The sequence below is a fragment of the Anolis carolinensis genome, chromosome 6 (genome assembly GCF_035594765.1).
Source record: "Anolis carolinensis isolate JA03-04 chromosome 6, rAnoCar3.1.pri, whole genome shotgun sequence".
In the NCBI taxonomy this organism is placed as follows: Eukaryota; Metazoa; Chordata; class Lepidosauria; order Squamata; family Dactyloidae; genus Anolis; species Anolis carolinensis.
In genome coordinates, this window is record NC_085846.1 from 25,115,060 (window position 1) to 25,135,244 (window position 20,185).

Genomic DNA, 20,185 nt, shown 5'->3' on the forward strand with positions numbered 1-20,185 from the left:
CGGGAAACACACTCTGGCCCGGATCCAGCCAAAAAATTAGTCATGACAGCATCTCAACGTAGCCAAGACACAAACAAAATAGTCACAACAAATCCAATTCCTGTTACTTTCAGTGGATTTACATATAATTTTAATTGGATTTTTGCTTTCTGTTTTCAAAAAGAATCCAGGGCAGTAAAGATCTATGAAGCCTTTGAAAAGGGATAAGCAGCACTATATGAAACCTCAAAGTATTCAGACAAGTCTAAAAGTTCAGATCGCACCATTCAGTTAACAGCATTACATCTCACAGGAATTTCAAAGTGGCAACAAATATGCACCTTAAAGTAAGTGAACAAAATGTTTCACTGATCATCCATAGGGACAGCTAATCTACCTACTTTTGTTCACTCTACCCCATTTTCCAACCAAAGTACCCACCTTATTTAACCCAGTCGATCCCCTGTCTGATCTACTGATTGAGTTGGGGGTCAGTTAGAGATGAGGGAGGTCTAGATATAGCATATATATATATATATATATATATATATATATATATAGAGAGAGAGAGAGAGAGAGAGAGAGAGAGAGAGAGAGAGAGAGAGAGAGAAGCCCCCAATGGCGCAGCAGGTTAAACCACTGCACCGCTGAACTTGTTTACCAAAAGATCGGTGATTCAAATCCTGGGAGTGGGGTGAGATCCCAATGTTAACCCCAGCTTCTGCCAACCTAGCAGTTCAAAAACATGCAAATGTGGGTAGATCAATTGGTACCGTTCCGGCAGGAAGGTAACAATGCTCCATGTAGTCATACCGGCCATATGACCTTGGAGGTGTCTATGGACAACGCTGGCTCTTCAGCTCAGAAATGGAGATGAGCACTAACCCCCAGAGTCGGACACAACTAGACTTAATGTCAGGGGAAAACCTTTACCTTTATACTAAATATATTGTGTGTGCCATATGTGAGATATATGCGGTATATACTTGTATATATATTCAAAAACTGCTGGTGCTTGTGAGTGTGTATCTATAAGTGTAAGAGAATATATTCCTTTATTTTCCAATGTGCTCTTGTTTTAAAATAGATATATTTTAAATATACGCACACAGAAATATGTATATATGTGATAGAAAGAAAGGAGGGGGGGAACAAGAGGCTGTTTTGCCTGCGAGGCAATATTTCTGGAGCCAATCGGAATGTAGCATCCACCCTTCCCTACTCCTTAATTAAAGGGTTTAACCAAGCTGGCTAGGTTGGATTTCTTACACATTTTCCCTGGAGGAGGACAGCAGCAAGGAGGAGCAGTAGCAGCAGCTATGGCTGGAGCCATGACTGAGTAAGCCGACTCAGAAAGAGGAGGAGAGGTGGAGAATTTTCTCCCTCCCCCAAAAAACAGCACACAACTCTCTGCAACCTTGCACACTTTTTCTTTGGCTTCCCTTTGTCCAACGTTTGGGACCTTCCCCTGGCGGGGCCTTTCAGCTTCTCATCATGAGCAGCTCCTTCGAGAAGAAGATCACCAGCATCTTGACAGACATCTCCAGCAACCTCAGTTGCCATGCGGCCACCAAGGATTCCCCCACCCTCCCCGAGTCGTCCATCACGGATCTGGGTTACTACAGCACCCCGCACAACCAGCACGAATATTACCCCAGCCAAGCGTTCACCCAGCCCATGAATCACTATGCCTACCACCCCCAATTTAACCTCAATGGAATTGGGGGTGCTGGGACCTACTCCCCTAAATCTGACTACTCTTACAGCACCTCGTACAGGCAATATGGATCTTTCCGGGACCAACAATTGCCCAGTCAAGAAACAGGTAAGGTTTTCATTTTCTTCCCCTTCTTTCTTAACAGCCTAGAAATGTATCCAAGAGTTTATATGGCCGAACATTTGGAAGAAACAGGACTGAAAGATTTTGGGATTGATGGTGTTGTCTTTCCTAGAGCCCACAAAGCTTTTGTTATGTAGACGGTCCTTTCCCTTCTCTTCTCTGCATGATTAATTTTTATTTTTACTTATTTTAATTACTTTTTGTCACCAAAGGTAAAGGACTGGTCTAGCTAGAAAGCTGAAAAAAGACACAGTATCCACATTTGCACTAGCACTGGACAGTCCAATGTACAAGGTCAGACGTGACCCCGTGCGTATCCTCCATCTCATAATTTATCCACTCCTGTCACATGCCTTTAGGGGCTTTGCTATTGTTCTGTGTTTGGACACCACTTGAACATGTCACCTGCCCCATCAATGTGCTCATCCCTCAGTATAAATGTATCGAAAGTGAATTTCTAGTTTTGTGACTTTGAAAAACGCATGCCCAATCCCCAACTGAGACACAAATGTAGCAGAGAGGATGTTGAATTTGTCTTGCACTTTCATTTTCCTTCCACTTGCCAGATCAAAGAGACGGAATGGCACCTTCCTTAATCTTTTGTGGATTTCACAGGTCAAAGAGATTCCTGCAACTTTTATTCCAAGCTGAGAGCACAATTCTCCAACTAAAATAATAAAGGGTGTAATTCTGATCCCACCTTACCTGGGAGTAAACTCCACTGAATTCAACAGGCTTGCTTCCGAAAAGAGAGAGATAGCATTTTCAGTGCATACACTCTTTTAGGAGGAGGAAGGGTGAGCTACATTTCTAAGTTCTGAAAGGAGGTTCAGAAAAGTATGGGGACTCGGCCTTTGTTTCTCAGGGCACTTCCACACAGCCATATAACCGACGATATCTGCTTTGAACTGGGTTATCTGAGTCCACACTGCCATATATCCCAGTTCAAAGCAGATAATTTGGGATTTTATTCAGTTGTGTGGAAGAGGCCACAGTTAATTTCTTCCATCTACTTTGGAGACCAAGGGTCCAGTAAATCCCAGTTCCAAAGCATTTATGCTGCTCCCTTCTTTAAAATTGAGGTATTTTCTGAGTTTAGACTGACGTCTTGTTTTTTATACAAAAAACCAAAAGTTCCTTACAATCTGGCAAAAGTTCCTTACCATTTGCTCAACAGAATTGGATTCCCCTCCTTGCTTGGACAAAATAGTTTGGCAGACTTTGTTTTCAAGGCAAAAAATATACTTGCCTCTTTTTTTTTCTTTTCAAAAACCCACAGATTTATTCTGAGACCGTCTCTCATCAAAGTTTCTACACATTTACTTCCTGTGAGAAGCTCCTTCTCTCCCACTCGTGCAAAAAATAGACTCCCCAGATTTGCCGTTCCACCTCCTAAAATCTTGAAACACTCACGCTCCACTATTTGAAAATGTCTATTTGTGGGGGCACCCTGTTTGGTTTTTAATTTAATAAGGAGCAGAACGAAATTGAAATATTGAAAGATATAAAAGATTTCAAGATGATCAGTTGCTTTCCATGAAAGTGTGGAACGTACAGACAGTTGCATGCGGTGGGGAGTTAACTGAAGACAATTGTGCGTGCTTGCTAATAGATAGTTTGCATTTGAGGGTATAAAGGTGAGAAATGTTTCAATCTCCCAACAAACCTAAGCCTGCCTGTTTGGAAAGCTGAGAGGCCAGAGATGCTGGCAGGGCATTTGAGGCCTCAAATTCACGCCCTCACTTTCCACAAATATTTCAGGAAGGGAACACGGGGGCTGTGTGGTTCCGACTGTCCCCACGTAACCGGACAATGCTTCCTGCCAAAGAGAAAAAGAAAATACATCAGAGAAATGATGGACACCTTTCTTTTTTTTAAAAAAAAAAAAAGCCAAGCTTGGTCAAAATGCCGAGCGTCATATCTGTGACACAAATGAACTAAGCCGGCTCGGCTAGACAACCTGGGGCTTGTTAGTGTTTAAAAGATCAGCTTTTAAATTGGTGTGTGTATTTGCAAAGGAAATTGAAATACAAAAAGCCATATAACATTGGTTTAAAAAGTGATAAACTATATCTGATAAGCTAATTTTTGTGTTTTTTGAAATCAGAATTATATATTTTCTTTTGACAAAATTACATGCCTTGTACCTTGCAGGAAATTGTAGTTTTAGTACCGTTTGCTATGTCCGTAACCAATTTATATCTCATATGAGTACACTATTTGTTAAGGTACCGACTCCATGGGGGGAAATTCATTGTTCAGACAAAACCATCAATGTAGGAGTAAGTTAATGGGTTTACTTTTGAGTAGACATTTTTAGGATTACACCTTTCACCCAAGATATACTCCAGACACCTCTCTTTCAATCCTAGATTCTACCTTGCACTACAGATCTGATCTTAAACACTACAGATCTGATCATAAACAATTGGCATTATTTATTTACAAAATTGCTTCCATCCCTTGCTGTCATTTATTTGCAGTGTTCATTAAAATGTTTCGATTCCATCGTATGTCAAAAGATTTCAAGGCAGCATTACTTTTATTTTGCTGAGAATTGGGTGAGAATCGGAGGTTGTGGCACATGCTATAGAAATGCCAAGAAAAAATAATGCACTTGTGATCTAATAAAAACAATTTGTGGCTATAGGATGACAAAGGTGGGAGTTTTGTCCTACCAACAAATTTCTGAAATTTCTGAAATTCCAGAGAATGAAACATTGAAAATCATTTAGTTATAGAACTCATATTTGCTGTGTTCATGGTCCCTACATTACTTTGCCTGTCTCCATTCTTTGGATGTCTAAATTACATGTTTAAATGCTCAGTTGTAATTTTAACTTACTACAATGCTAGAAATTTGGGTGAAATTGGATGGGGGTTGTCAGTGGTCTCATTTCACCTCCCTACCCATAACTTTGCTTCAGAATTTTTTAATTGTTTATTTTCCGGTACAGATACTTTTGCTTTTCCAAAAAAATTAGGCAATGACACCAAACATCTATTTCATGTCCTAGATTGGTTTGATATGTCGATCTGAATGGTCAGACATTAGTAGTGAATTGCCTACATGGAGTGCAAATTTTCATGCTTCAGGAAAAATATAAAAGTGAACTGAAATTGAAGATCACAATTATGGTAGAGTTAGGGCACATCGCCATCCTCAAATAAAAAGTCCTTTTTATAGTTCTGCATCAACATTTGGAAACTTTCTATTTGGTCGTTGTTTGTATCACATTTTCATTCATTCTCATCTCCAGCAGATGAGTGTTTAAACTTTGTATTCTTCTGCACATGCAATATGATGTGACCATCTGAATATTGTATATGAAAACAAGAGTGCAGTTTCTTTTCTCCAGCTATTATAATAGTTTTGGTCTGGTTTTTGAATCTCATGGTGTCTCTTTATTCCTTTTCTCTCCTCCCTGGCTTACCCCTTTTGCCCACTCTTTCCCCTTCCCTGACTCTGCAGTTTCAGTGAAGGAAGAACCGGAGCCAGAAGTGCGGATGGTCAATGGAAAACCCAAAAAAATCCGAAAGCCGCGCACCATTTATTCCAGTTACCAGTTGGCTGCCCTGCAAAGGAGATTCCAGAAGGCACAATACCTGGCACTGCCAGAGAGGGCAGAATTGGCCGCACAACTCGGACTGACCCAGACTCAGGTACAACTCCAGCAACAAAGCAGAGAAGGCACATTTCTGCTTAGCCTTTCCGTCTCTGTTTCGGGAAACAAAATCTCAGGGAGAGGCAGCATTGAATGAGCCTTCAGACAGGCATTCCCCCCCCCCTTCTGAGGTGGTATGACTAGCAGGACTTTTACAAAAGAGCAAACACAAAATAGATGAAATAATAATAGGTGTTTAAGATAGTTTTGTTTGATCTTGAGGCAGTCCTCTCATGTTGATTTCGTGATTACCTCTTGGTTTTCCAGGCTGATCAAATATACAAAAATAGCTTCTTGCAACTGACTGGGCGAATGTTTTTTATATTTTGGGGGGAAACTAAGGCTGCATTTATACTTTCGAATTAATGCACTTTAACCACAGTAGCTCAATGCTATGGTATCCTGAGATTTGTAGTTTGTTGAGGCACTAGAACTATTTAGCAGAAAAGGCTGAAGATCTTGTGAAACTACAATGGCAGTGGTTCCATAGCATTGAGTCATGGCAGTAAAGTCATGTCAAACTGAATTAATTCTACAATGTAGTTGCAACCAGAATTACCTGCACCTAGTATTCTACAGCTCTCCTTTCATTGTGTGGTTTTGTGTGAAGTTTCTTCCCTGTCTTCTGCCTTAGCCCTTCTTCTGCTTATTCACACTCCTGTCCCAGTGCTTCCAATCTCTACTCGTGCAGGAAATTTCATTTCGGTATTTATTTAATCCCCACCAAACCAGTTTTTCACCTCTCTTGCTTTTGAAGATGCATGGATTTTTGATGTTCCAGGTGAGGCCCTTTCAACTTCAGAAGTCAGCAGCAAGGATTTTGGTTTGCATTCTGTGTCATTACAGCAGTGGATTGGGATGGAAAGGATTAATGAGAAGTGATGGAGGATTAGAAATGCCACCCTAGAAGAGATGTGCAGGAATGTGTATTATGATAGCAGTGATCCTGCAGAAAGCATATGTCATTGTAGACAGAAATCATACTGATAGAACCACAGGGAGCAATCTGGGATACACACTGATCGGTATTCATTCATTTTATTTCAGTTGATTCCTATCCTACCCTACAAGGCAACTCTCAGTAGTCGTAACATAGGATAACACCAAAAACCTAATAATACTGTCCAAAAGTTTAATGAGCTCTAGTATTAAAGCAGCATTAGATTTCAAAACACGTAAACTCATTAGAAATGTAAAAATACAGATAAAAATGCAATATACATGCCCTATTTAAAAAGTGCACATGCCCTATTAAAAATACTCCCGTAACTAATTAATCATTTAATGCTTATTTGAATAAACAAGTCTTTGCCTGCCAGGGAAATGGGAGCAGAGAGGGGACCAGTTTAGCATCCTGTGGAAGAGACTTCCACAGCATAGGAGCAGCCACCAAGAAGGCTTATCATCATCATCATTATCATCCACCCAAAATGTCTGTAGTTATGATGAGAACAGAACTCTGCCCTTTATTTAGGGTCTTAAGATTCTGGTGGGGAAGAAAAAAAGAAATATATAAATTAAACATTACTCTGGTAGGTGCATATATACAATATAGCAGAGAGTTTGGACCTGATGGCAACCAATGATGCCCTTTCAACAAGGAGGTTATATGTTTCCCATAATGACCACAGGATTTTGGACACCTGCTGTTTTTGAACAGTTTCTAAAGGTAGCGCCATGTAGACCATGATATGAGAGTCCAAAAGTGGAGGCCGTGTCTCTTTTCCCTGCCATTTGCCAACTCATATCTGGCAGAAGACCAAAGATCCAGAATGGTATGCTGACTGCCCAGAGAGCTGGAAGGGAATTGTTACAGGAAGCGCGTGGGTGGAGTGATGCATCTGATGTGTTTTGGCAACTCTTTCTTTCTTCTAAAGTTAAAAGAACAGGAGTTTAAGCTTGACGGACATGGTGATTGTGAGGAGGAAACTTCTAGAGGGGTCAGTGGGTTGATATCGTTCATCTTTACAGCAAAAATAGAGGCCATCTCGCTCTCCTGATATTGTTGGACATAATCTCCTATCTGCCCTAGCCGGCATAACTAGTAGTGACAACAGATGGGAATTGCAGTAGAACACCCTCCACCTATGTTCTAGATCAGTGGTTCTCAATCTGTGAGTCCCCAGATGTTTTGGCCTACAACTCCAAGAAATCCTAACAGCTGGTAAACTGGTTGGAATTTCTGTGAGTTGTAGGCCAAAACATCTGGGGACCCACAGGTTGAGAACTACTGTTCTAAATGAATGTGAATGAGAGATAAATTAAGTGATGATGTGAAAACTGGTTGATTTTTATTGATTTTTTGCTGTGCAATAGATGATGTCAAACCATGGAAGGTGTATTATCCAAGATGTTCATCCTTTGCATCTTGCTTTTCTAGACAACAAAAGTTTCTGTTCTTTTTTCTGAGCTACACAATAGCATATTGTTGTTAGCAGTGTAGAATGCGGAGCCAAGGCTGAGAGAGACATGGAGTGTAGAGCTTGGGTTAGTCATTTTTTAAACTGAGGCTTCCAAAATTATCCCAATAACATGGTCAATGACTTTTTCATACTCTCCTGGGAACCATTTAATACATTTTTCTAAGAAACATAGATAGGTCTGTAAATGTAAATTTTCTAGGACTTGAGTCATATTGTTTAAAATATTGTAGTAATTTTTATAGTGATAATCTGGCTAGCAGAGTTCAAAGTTGTCATCCAAAACCTATTTTTCCAAAAGTTTTTTTTTCTGTATATATTTTACTAGTATCCCCAAAGAACTCAACTGAAAGTATAGTGGTACATTTTGACACTTGGGCCCTTGTTTTGCCAGTCCCAAACTGCATACGACTGTGTTTAACTATATTGTATAAAAAGTTGGGGGCTTTAATCTCCATAACTCTAAAGCCACTATACCAGATTGGGTCAACTCAATTCAATTGAACTCATTATCCCATTGCCACAAGTGTCCTGTCCTGGTTATTCCAGATTTCCTCCATTTACCTCACTTATTTTAGGTGGAACAGAGAATGGGGATAACTTTGTTCACTTTGTTGATGAAAGGTGGGATCATCCTAGCTGGCCTTCCAGATCAATCCTTCTACTGATCTAAAGGACTCATGCTAGATTCATAATATCCCATTTGAAATAAAATATTTTCTGTAGAACAGAAAATGACCTAGCCAGATAATGTTCCACCAAAAGGTAGTGGAGATGGAAAATGCTTGAAACTTCTTTCTGGAAACCTTTTCCTATCCTGAACACATTTGCTTGGTCATAAAGCTTGTTGATAATTTCAGTGAAGCATAGCAATGTGATCATTTGCATGTTTGTTCAGAAGAAATTCTCACTGGCTTTCAGTCTTACTCAGACTTAGAGCAGGCCCCTTGATACCAACAGTCAAAATGTCATCAAGACTGGATCCATCCAACAATGAGTCTTACTTCCAAATAAGTGTTTGTAAGAACATACCAGGTTAAGGGCTAGGAGAGAAGTTCAAGTTATTCCTTGATTGTTTTCTTTAGGAAATATGGAGAAATGGCAGGGAGTTAGACTGGATGGACCTTGTGGTCCCTTCCAACTCTATGATACTATGATTCTATGAAATTCTGAATCTTTTATATAATTTTGGAGGGACCCTGACATATTCCAGATGTTTTGGACTCCAATTCCTACCTACTCCATCGAGCATGACTAAAGATCAGGCATGATGGAAATGATATATGGATGCTCATAGGACCTTCATCCCTACTTGAACTAGATTGGGATATGGATAGTACCTGGTCATAGAATTGCTTATAGAGGTTCTGTTCTTCTCTATATATTTTCTGGAACAGAATCTGGCAACCCCCTCATGTCAGCCAGAGGAAATTTTATCAGTTTCTCTTCCGTGTGGGGAAGATTCACCTCCCAAAGCAATTTGACCTGATTGTTTCTGACACAGCTGGAGGAGGCAGGGACAAGAAGATGTAGTCACACCAGTATCGCAACATCCGCTGTAGTGTTTACACCAAACTGATTGGAAGGCAGTGATGCTCAGGCTGGAGAAAACAGGGTGATGTAAAGTAAAGCCAATCTCCCTTCCCCTTAGCCTCGTTCATTCACTCTAGTGTAGATGATACCCTGATAAGTCTGAAACAGTTTCTTTCATTGCCTTTGCCAAGTAAAACAGCCCTGGAAAACCTTTCCTTTGCAATCCCAAACTACAATGCCAGAGTGCTTTCCTAAGTCCATTGAGCAACCCTATTGCTTTGCTCTCACACAACTTGTAACTAGAGCCATCAAGCAGATGGGAATAATGACATCTTTTTAAAACGTAAACATGGGGGTGACAGTTGACCACCATCCTTTAGTTTTTAATCTGTGGGTCCCCAGATGTTTTGGCCTTCAACGCCCAGAAATCCCTAGTAAACTGGCTGGGATTTCTGGGAGTTGTAAGCCCAAACACCTGGGGACCAACAGGTTGAGAACCACTGCTTTAGGTAAAGAGGAGAAGATTTCATTCTTATTCTAACAATTCAGGATCCAATTGTGTGATCATTTTCTACAGTTACTTTTCACTGTGAGTGGACTCTTTCCGGATTTTTTTTTACTAGAGTATATTATTGTCACATATATATTCCCACATATAGGGATGACACTTCATCCTAGTACAACCTGCTTTTCAGAGATGTTCCAGGGTGGAAAAAAAAAAAAAGAGAGAGAGAGAGAGAGAGAGAGAGAGAGAGAGAGAGAGAGAGAGAGAGAGAGAGAGAGAGAGAGAGGAAGATCTGGCTACACTTGAAAAGCATAATCATTGCTAGTTTGTCCTGTTTTAAATGTCTAACAAAAGCTTGGATAAATTGTCAATCAAAAATCAGTTCTCAATGTCAGAGCTTTGAAGGGGGCTTGTTGTTGTTGTTGTTGTTGTTACTTTTACCTTGACACTCAAACAAGTGGTCAACAAGTTCCTTTCTAGGGGGCTTTAAATTAAAAAAAAACAACTTTTACAAATTACAAAACAATGTATATGAATTGGTAAATACATGCCAAGGTTGAGATAAACTGATTGGGGAGCTGGTTTAAAAGGCTGGCTAAGAGATGTGTTTCAGTTTTGGCTCAGCCAAAATGAAAATTTATCTCAATATTAATAATACATAGTTAAAAAACAAAGAGTTCTAAACTAAACTAAAGTTCAAGGCTCATTGATGTGTTCTGAAAATAAACAAAGAATCCTAAGATGCCTTAAAAGACTAAAGGCTTAAACACTGATGAGCTACAGTCCAAAAAAGATTCTACCACAATAAATTGTGAAATATCACAAGGCTAGTCCTTTCACACTACACAACTATAGCACTATCATTCCATTTTAACTACCACAGCTACATCCTGTGGAATTCTGGAAATTGCAATATGATGAGACACTATTGTTCTGTGGTCTCTCCTTAAACTGAAAATCACAAAATTCCCTAATGTTGCCACGGCATTTGAAATGGAATCATAGTACTGTATTATACTTCTGTAGTGTATAAGGCCCAGCTATTACTCCTACACCCACACACCATGTAAATTAAAATATTGAACATATCCAATATGATTGGGTTTTGTTGTTCTATGTCTTCAAGTTGGCTTTGACATATGGAGACCACTTTCTAGAGTTTTTTCTTTGCAACATTTGTTTAGAGGAGATTCGTCACTGCTTTCCTTTAAGGTTTACAGAATGTAGCTTGCCCAAGGTCACCCATTGGGATTCCATGTCTGAGTGGGGCATTGAACTCTGGCCTTACATACTCCAAATCTAACACTACACCATGTTGGCTCTCATTCATATTGAATTGTTGATGTTTAGATTTAACATCAATGATTAGAAGTAAATAAAAAAAGATCTTAGAAAAAGCCACTTTATTGAACAACAGCTCCCACTATCCCTAAGCCTAGATTAAATGGAAGAATATATAAAAGTTAGATTTTTGCTAATCATCTCTGGTTGGCGGATCAACATAGCCTCTTCTATTTCTACCATGGTTAGATGCCGCCTACATTCAGCTACAAAGCCTGCTTGTTTGCCTTCTACTGAATATAGGCCCTCCTTCCTAAGCAGGTCACGAAGGGAGTGTTGAAGAAGCTAGGATGGAATGCAAAGCTGGTCAAGCACACTGACGACAACAAGGCTTCTTAATTATCCAGTTCTAAATAAGGCAGTAGACTGGCGTGCTTCCGGGTTCAGATAGGCTGAGAATGTTGCGTGGTGGCCATCACCTGAAGATGTTACTTAGTAAAGATGTTCTCAGGATGAGTGGATTAGTTCCCCCCATTCTCTCATGCTGCCACTGACAGTCCCGAGATGGTCTGAAAGGTATTTTTCCCGCTTAGGGTCACATCAGCAAGTGACCCCCTGGGTATTTTTGATGTGTAGTGTTTGATTCACTGGTCTGAGTCATCTAAAGCTTTTGGCCATATACAGGATGGAGTTTTGTTCATAATGACCATCTTGTCCATGTGATTTGTCAAGGCAAGAATTTTCCCCAAGGACAGATCAAATGGTGGTTGAAGGAGAGACTTGTCTTCTCCTTTGCTTGGCTCACTTCCGTGAGTCACCTGGGGCAATTTTTCTCTGCATGAACCAGTTCTTTGCCCAAGTTGGAACTACATAGAAAACTCCTCTATAATACAGTACAGTAGACCTAGCATCCCATCAGCCCCAGTTTGCACCAGTCAACAAATTAGGGATGATGGCCTTGAAATCTAAAACACCTAGTGATTATAAGTCTGGTCAGATTGACATAGACCGATTGCAGGGAGTAGAGTGAGTTTGTAAGGAGGATCCATAGGCAGATCCAGAATGAAAAACTTGCGGCCATCAAAGTGTTGAAGAGCATTTCTCATCATCCCTCACCATTACTAGTTTAATGTTGATAGGAATTGCAATTCAACAATATCTGAAGGATACATCTCCCACCTGTTCTACAAGCAGCCTATGATTGTGTAAGATGGCATGGGGAACCTATACTCTTTTCAAACACTGTAGACTACAACTCTCATTACCTAAACCAGTGTGGTCCAACCTTTAGTTACCCGAGGGCCAATCAAATTAGTATAAGAATATGAGGGCCAGAGACATTCCAGAAAGAAAGTTTCTTAAAAACTTAAAGCAGTAAGAAGGGTAAACGTTTTTTTCCAAATGTTAAATTAAAATATTTTTCCAGTAAGACAGGCAAGGGCCAACAAAAATGAATTGGTGGGCCACCTGTGGCCCGTGGGCCACAGGTTGGACCACACTGAAATAAACCGTTGACAATGCTGAACAGGACTGATGGAATGTATATTTCAAAATACTTTGTGAGCCAGAGATTCCCAATTTCTGGTATAATATTACCTATTATTTCTTAGATCAATGAGTCTCAAACTGGGATTTTCCAGGCATTTCAGGCTCCAACTCCCAGAAGTCTCAGATGGCAGGAGATTTTGGGAACTAAAGTCCAAAGCAGCTGTGGGCAGGGCTGTAGCGAGAAAAAAATTTCAGGGAGGGTTTTGAAATTTGGGGGGGGGGGGGGTTTGAACCCCTAACCCCCCCCCCTCCGGCTACAGACCAGTTAATATCTGCTTGAGATAGTGCCTGGAGGGACTATCTTAATTTTTTGCGTCGCATAGACTTATTATGGGGATTTGGTTAACCAGTTAAAATTCATGAGTAAACCAGGTTTTTTTTAAACCTGAAAAATGGGAGGGGGGGTTGAACCCCTAAAAAACTACAGGCCTGGCTGTGGGGTCAAAGGCAAAGAGCCACTGGGTCTACTACAGAGAGTAGAAAATAGAATAAGCTCATCAAAATATTATAGGATGGGGATGTGGTTTCTCAGATGTTGTTGGACACCACTTCCCATTAATCTCAACCAGCAGGTCCAGTGGTCAGAAATAAAGCTAGGTTGTGGTATGACAGTATCTAGAGGACTACAGGTTCTTCAACCCAGACTAGAGTCAAAAGGCTGGGTGTTGTTTTTGCCCAAATGTTATTTCCTCTGAGTGTCACAAGGATTTATGGGTTGGGAGTTGCAGGGTGTTTACGAGGATGAGAGGTGTTATGCTGGAGAAAGGTATAACAAGAGTATTGCACGCCTCCTTGTAGGAGATGAGATGCTCTTTAAATGTAACCGTCATGGTAAAAACAGGCTAAAGTACACTATAGGTATCACACTTTTCTTCTAAAGACAGACTTTTTCTAAGGGCTGAGGAAAAATTGCTGCAATTGAAAAAATTTTGGACATGAGGGGGAGCTATTCCTTTAATCTTGAGCAATTTCAAAACTACGGCTTGAGGAAAATGTCAGTAGGCTCTACTATTTTTTCCCTCCACTTTCCATCTTTGTATTTTTTATTTCTGGCTTTCTTGTGAAACTGTTTTTTTAACAAAAAGAAAAAGTGATTTGGCATAATTCCATCCTTTCCTAAACTCCTTCCTTGTTGGTTGTGTAAACGGGCATTATGAGCGCATGATCTATGGCACTTCCTTAGCATGATTCACATTCACTTCAGTGGGACTTGCCAAGAGATATTACAGATGGAATGTGCCCTGTGGTCCATAGCAGAACCTATGAAGAGGTACCTTTTGAATATTATCTAAATAATGCAAGACTGAACTCTGTGACACGGAGAGTTATAGCCAAACTTCCTCTTAAATCCCACTGATTGTCTCCACTAGAGCAGGCCTATTGAAGCACTGAAATATATGACATTTTATCTAAGTTTCATTTAATTCCTTAAAGCTCCTCTGGGTCTACTTACTGTATGATTGCCATGACTTGATGCTATGGAATCATGGGAGTTGCACTTTTATAAGGTCTTTAGTTTTGTCTATCAAAGAATGTTGGTGCCTCACCAAACTACAAATCCCAGTATTCCATAGCATTAAGCCAAGGCAGTTAAAGTGGTGTCAAACTGCATTAATTAAGTCTGGATCCAATACTCTTCTTTCCCTTGACACCCCCTTACAACCTCTCTCAACATGGTGTTCTCTAGGTCTACCATGTTGGCTGTGGATCATGGAGTATTGTTGCCCTGTATATCCTATGAGGACTTTGGCTGACTTTGGGACATCTGTTTACTCTTTTGCACCCTTCTGCTTCATCGTTTCACTGCTTAATAAAAACAAAACCAGGGTACACATATTTAAACTCACTGTTTAGTATATAAAATGACTTGGCTCATAGTGTCATGCTGCCAGCTATTTTGCTTTAATTACCCAGGGCCTGGAAGGGGAAAATTGCTTTTTTGAATTGCAGATCTATGGCTGTGTGATTATAGAATCTATCACACCCCCCCCCCCCAAAAAGTAACCAAAAATAGCCAAAATCAGAAATTAACATTTTCCCTCCCCCCAAAAATCTGGCTCCTTCCCAATTAAACACAAAAGTTTCAACTGACTCCTTGCTCTTCCTACTTCCTTGTTTGAATTACAAGCAGTTTCTCCCTTCTCTCTCCCTGTCTTTTGTTTCTCCATTTTTTCTTTCTTCCCACCCACCACCCACTTTCTTCTGTTCTTCGTGTGTTCAGTCTGCCAGATGCAGTCACAGCGCTATCTATCTAAAGATTTCCAGTTTATTAGGGCAACCCTTTCAGCCCTGCCCTAAATTTTGTCATCAACATCGTCCTCCCAGCTTTGGAAGCACTAAGAAGACTGTGTCATTCAGAACAAGCCTGTCTCATCCAGACATTTGTGAAGGAAGAACTGTGATGCCCGGGCTTGTTCAGAGTTCGGAAAACTGACTTTTTAGACTACAGTTCCCAGAATCCATGGTCCACTCAAACTCACTGTTACCAAGATCTGAATTAAACCCTGACTCTACTCTCATAATGGGTCTGTCCTAGAACGTATTTGTGTTGGGTTCCAGTCCTTGAGTGTAATATGTGTGTGTGTGTGTTGGGTTCAACCCACTGAGCAATAATATATATGTAATATTTGCAGTATTAATGGACTTGAAGTGTAGGATTTATTAACCTCTCAAAAATGTTAGTAAGTCCTGGGCCTACTAGGAAATTCTAGAATACCATGTGGGCATCATGTGGCATGTGAAGTGTTCCCCAGCCCCTTTTTCTTGAATTGTTCAGTTACTCATTCCACACAAAAAGTGTTGTTCAACCACCACTACCACCACCACCCAAAAGTTCACATAAGCACCAGAGCTGCAGTCAGGACAGAATTGCAAGCAACCAGGTTTATGTTCATAAAAATGATGTATTGGCTCATAGATTTGATAGGTGGACCAAACTTTAATAAGATCAGACTCCATAGAACAATACATACATATACATATACATATATTATGAGTAATGTAAGTCTTATTGATTTCACTGGATTTACTTTGTGTATAACTAACCCTGGAGCCAACACGCCATGCATTTCAGATGACAGCTCATTGCCTTGGCAGTGATGTTAGCCTTCTTTCCAGTTCCAAGGAGCCTGATTCAGTAATCTGGAATCAGTAACCATTAGACACTGGAATCTGCCTTAATATGAATAAGACCACTAAATTTGTGTAGTTAATTTTTGTGTATATGAGCTGGTGGCAGCACTCCAGAGTTTTAGGCAGATGTCATTCAAAGCAGGTGCTCAGTGTGAAATAATATTTATACATCGATGGAGTAATAATATATGTATGTAAATCGCCCTGAGTTCCCATGGGGAAAGAGGGTAGTCTAGAAATAAATTATTATTATTATTATTATTATTATTATTATTATTATTATTATTATTAATTACACTCCTTATGACTCTGACTTTTGGCAAACCTATGAATGAGAACTTCAATAGCCCTGTTCAGATCCTGAAAACTACCTTCATTGAACCAATCCAACCATAATATGGTATTTTCCTACTGCCTTTGACTTTCTCTTCATTTCCAATGGGTGGTGAGTCCAAAGTATGATAGTTTTGGTGTAGGTATCTTGGATTGATAGCTTCAGTGTAGGTATCAGATCAATTGTCTTCTTCACTATCTTTTATGCTCATAGAACTCTCCTCCAGCACCATATTTTGGCTGAATTGATATTCTTCCTTTCAGTTTCCTTCACCTTTCAGCATTCATAATCACACATAGGAAATGGAAATACAATGGCAGGGATGAGTATGACTGTAATATTGAATTATGATCTCTTTATGGGAGAAAAGCAAGAGCCACTAACAGAGGTTTATTTGTTTCTTGGGTAGTCCAGCCTGTTTTTAATTTTCAACCAAAGGGTTTAGAACTGCCATGGAAGACATTACTTAAAATGCAACCCAGAAAGTTCATATTTAAAGTTTGGTTTGCTCTTTCCTCAGGTGAAGATCTGGTTCCAGAATCGAAGGTCCAAGTTTAAGAAGCTCTACAAAAATGGAGAGGTCCCCTTGGAACACAGCCCCAACAACAGTGACTCCATGGCTTGCAATTCTCCACCGTCTCCCACCCTCTGGGACAGTAATACCCACAACAACCCAGCCAACAGGAGCCAGCTCCCTCAGCCACTCTCCTATAACTCTCCGCCCAGCTACCTGGAGGACCACAATTCCTGGTACCATCATCAGAACCTGAGCGGGCCTCACATACAACAGCAAGGACCTCCGCCCACTTCTGGCTCTATGCATCACCCATCTCCAGGGCCTCCTCCCAATCCTGGAGCAGTATATTAACCTCTTTTGCCTCCTCAATGAAACCAGTAGAGCAGGAAAAAAGGCACGAGGGAGAGAGAGGGAGCAACAGACAGAGACAAGTCAAAACTCTTTGATGTTTTTTTTGGTAGGACAAAGTACGCATTCCATCCCATCTCAGGAAGAACTGCACTGCAGCAGGATAAAGACAATTGAGAAATCTTCTAAGGACAGCGGAAAGGGAAAGGTGGGTGGGTTGATGGTTATGTGGGTGGGAGGGAGGAGGTTTGTGGTCCATGCTGTATCTCAACTAAATGGGTTTCACCTAGAACTACCTTACCAAGCTCGACTTCCTGCGTGGTCCATCTGTGGGCGGCTTCTTCTCCTTCTTGTTGAGAAGATGTGCAATTGGGAGGCTCTTGGCTTGACTGGAGAAAAAGCCAAAAGGCACGTGGCACAACTCCAGGTTCCAGGAAGAAACTATACAACTGGTTGTCTTGATCCTTCTCATTTGTTGGGCTTATTTTTATTTTGGTTTCTTAATATCCCCAAGCAAAGTGGTTTCAGGAGGCACCTTTTTGGAGGGCTTGATAAGATTTGGCAGGGCTACCAGCATCCATCAATGCACTCAATGGTAGGCATAGGATTGGTGTGTTTACTTGCCCATGAAGTTCAGGAATAGGAAGGCAGTGAAGGAAATATGCTTCTCTCTATTTTTATACATTTCCTTTGACACATATACTGTCAGAAGAACAAAAAGTTTGGTATCACCTTAAGCACAGACTGGAGCTTGTTGACCTGTAACTCATATCATACCTAGCCATTACATCCAATAGGATGTGGTGTTCAGATTTGCAGTCCTTCAGAGTACCGCACATTTCCTACATCCATCCTATTAAGAGCCATTAAAATAATTCAAGGAAATGATAGAAGAAGGGGCAGGGAGACATTGGCACCAGACCATAAATATTTTATAATCAGATTAGATTTGAAATCATTACTTAGAAATGGAGAAGTTATACAAAACTGGACAGTGTATGGTGTTAATGTGATGCTATTGTAGAACGTGTGGTCACCTCAAATACAGATGAGATCAAAGAATCATGGAAAGTACTAAATGGGGGTTGGGTGGTGACTATTTCAGGTTAACACTAGAAACCCAAGGAGAAGGAGACATAAAGGGCCCTTCCAGTCAGGATCTGATCCCAGATTTTCTGTTTATCCCAGATTACCTGTCAGTGTGGACTCATATAATCGAGTTTAAAGCAGAAATCCTGGGATCAGATCCTGGAATATAGGGTCTGTCTGGAAGGGCCCAAACTCTTCTCCCAGTTGCAAGTTTCGTAACAGGAAAAGGTTTCTGAGAAGGTAGAAATGAAAGATTTTAATTTCCTTTTCCGGCTGTCAATCTATAGTAGCTCTTTCATCAATCAGATTACAGTTTGTAGATTGTCCATCCACTCTCCTAGGAGTAAATCCCACTGGACTCATAGAAGCATACTTTTTGATTGCCATGGTTTGCATTGCACTATTAGAGGCCAGTTTTCTTTCAACATATAGGCCAACAAAAACAAAATACCAGCTTGGAAAGGAAAGAAACATTCTGAACCTTAAACTGTCAAGCTCTGTTCATTTTCCAATTATAAACAAAAGGTGTTCGAACTGGTATTAAAATTAACTAAAATTCACATTCTCTGGGCTGCATCTGATGTTAATTTAAACCACTTGAGAATTTGACCTTCATTTAGGACTTTTAAGGGGTTGGATGGGAGAAAGAAATGTTTATTTTTAAAAAATTAGGGACATATTTAAAAATACTTGGGGGATAATTTAAGTTATTTTTTTAAGAAAGTGAAAATGATCTGCGTGTTGCTCTAGTTATGTCATTTTAAGCTATTGTCAAAGAGGAAGGCTTATTTTTTAAAGAAAAAAGCAGGAACAAATCCACCTTGGCTATTTTTTTTAAATAAAAGTCTGTGTGGTGCATTTTTCAAAAAAGGAAAGAGCATTCTCTGATGTTGTACAGTGTCAAGGTTGCTATTTATGTTGCCTTGTATTATTATAAGGAGCGCAGGGTGTGGGGGATGTACATATGGCTGGTTTGTATAAAGCTTCATTCAAAAGTTAAATGTTATTTTTTTCTTTTTTAAAAAATCTTGGCTTAGGAGAAAAAAAACAAGAAGCATCTCATTGAGATGAAAACTTTACTTGAGATTCCTTTTCTGCTTTACTAGTGAAGAAAAACTTCCTGTACAATGTTAATAAAATATTTTGAACCTTAAAGGAGAAGCCTTTATTTTTCTTTCCAACTGCTGTGATTGGAAACATGTGGATTTTGTATATTTGTATTTACAGATATACATATTGGTATCTGGCCAGAACTTAGAAATATGACTTTGAGACATTACTGTCCCCATAATTCCCCAACAAGCAGAGTCTAGTGTGGAGAAGTCTGATTTGTAGAATATGTTCTGTAACTCTCGTGCAACAATTGTACCCCATGCATTCTTTGTTTCACTGTGCATATACTTATTCTTGATAAAGAAACTTCAGTTTCACAAGAGATGGGTTTCAAGAAAAGATTCCAAATATATCATTTCTACTAGACTTGGGCCCGAATCAGTTTGACCGAAAGTGATTTGTAATGTTTGGTGGTCCGTTTTGTGCAATCCCCTGGAAACAGAACAGGGAGGGGGAACCGAAAGACTCTGATCGGTAAAATGGCAAAACGGATCAAGAGAGCCGAAGTTATTGGCTATAGAAGAGGATGGAGTTAAGTCTGCATTATATATACCTGAGGCAGGCATCTACCACAGGGCTCCTGGAGAAAATTCTGCAGTGACTTTTCAATATCCACAGCATGAATAATGGAATCATAGAGTTGGAAGAGAATCCGTGGGCCATTCAGTTCAACCCCCTGCCAAGAAGCAGGAAAATCGCATTCAAAGCAGCCCCTACAGAGGGCCATCCAGCCTCTGATTCAAAGCCTCCAAAGAAGGAGCCTCCACCACACTCTGGGGCAGAGAGTTCCACTGCTGAATAGCTCTCACAGTTAGGAAGTTCTTCCTAATGTTCAGGTGGAATCTCCTTTCCTGTAGTTTGAAGCAGAAAAGTTCCCTAGG

The 20,185-nt window shown here is 40.2% G+C and overlaps 1 protein-coding gene across 1 annotated transcript; it reads left to right on the top strand.

Moving 5' to 3' along the window:
• Positions 1–551: 551 nt before the first annotated feature.
• On the top strand, positions 552–19,346 carry LOC100564927 (homeobox protein DLX-3). Its single transcript, XM_003222636.4, has 3 exons — positions 552–1,804; positions 5,292–5,482; positions 16,758–19,346. Exons 1-3 carry the CDS (start codon positions 1,474–1,476, stop codon positions 17,103–17,105), a joined length of 870 nt encoding a protein of 289 aa, XP_003222684.1. The 5' UTR covers positions 552–1,473; the 3' UTR covers positions 17,106–19,346.
• Positions 19,347–20,185: the final 839 nt, after the last annotated feature.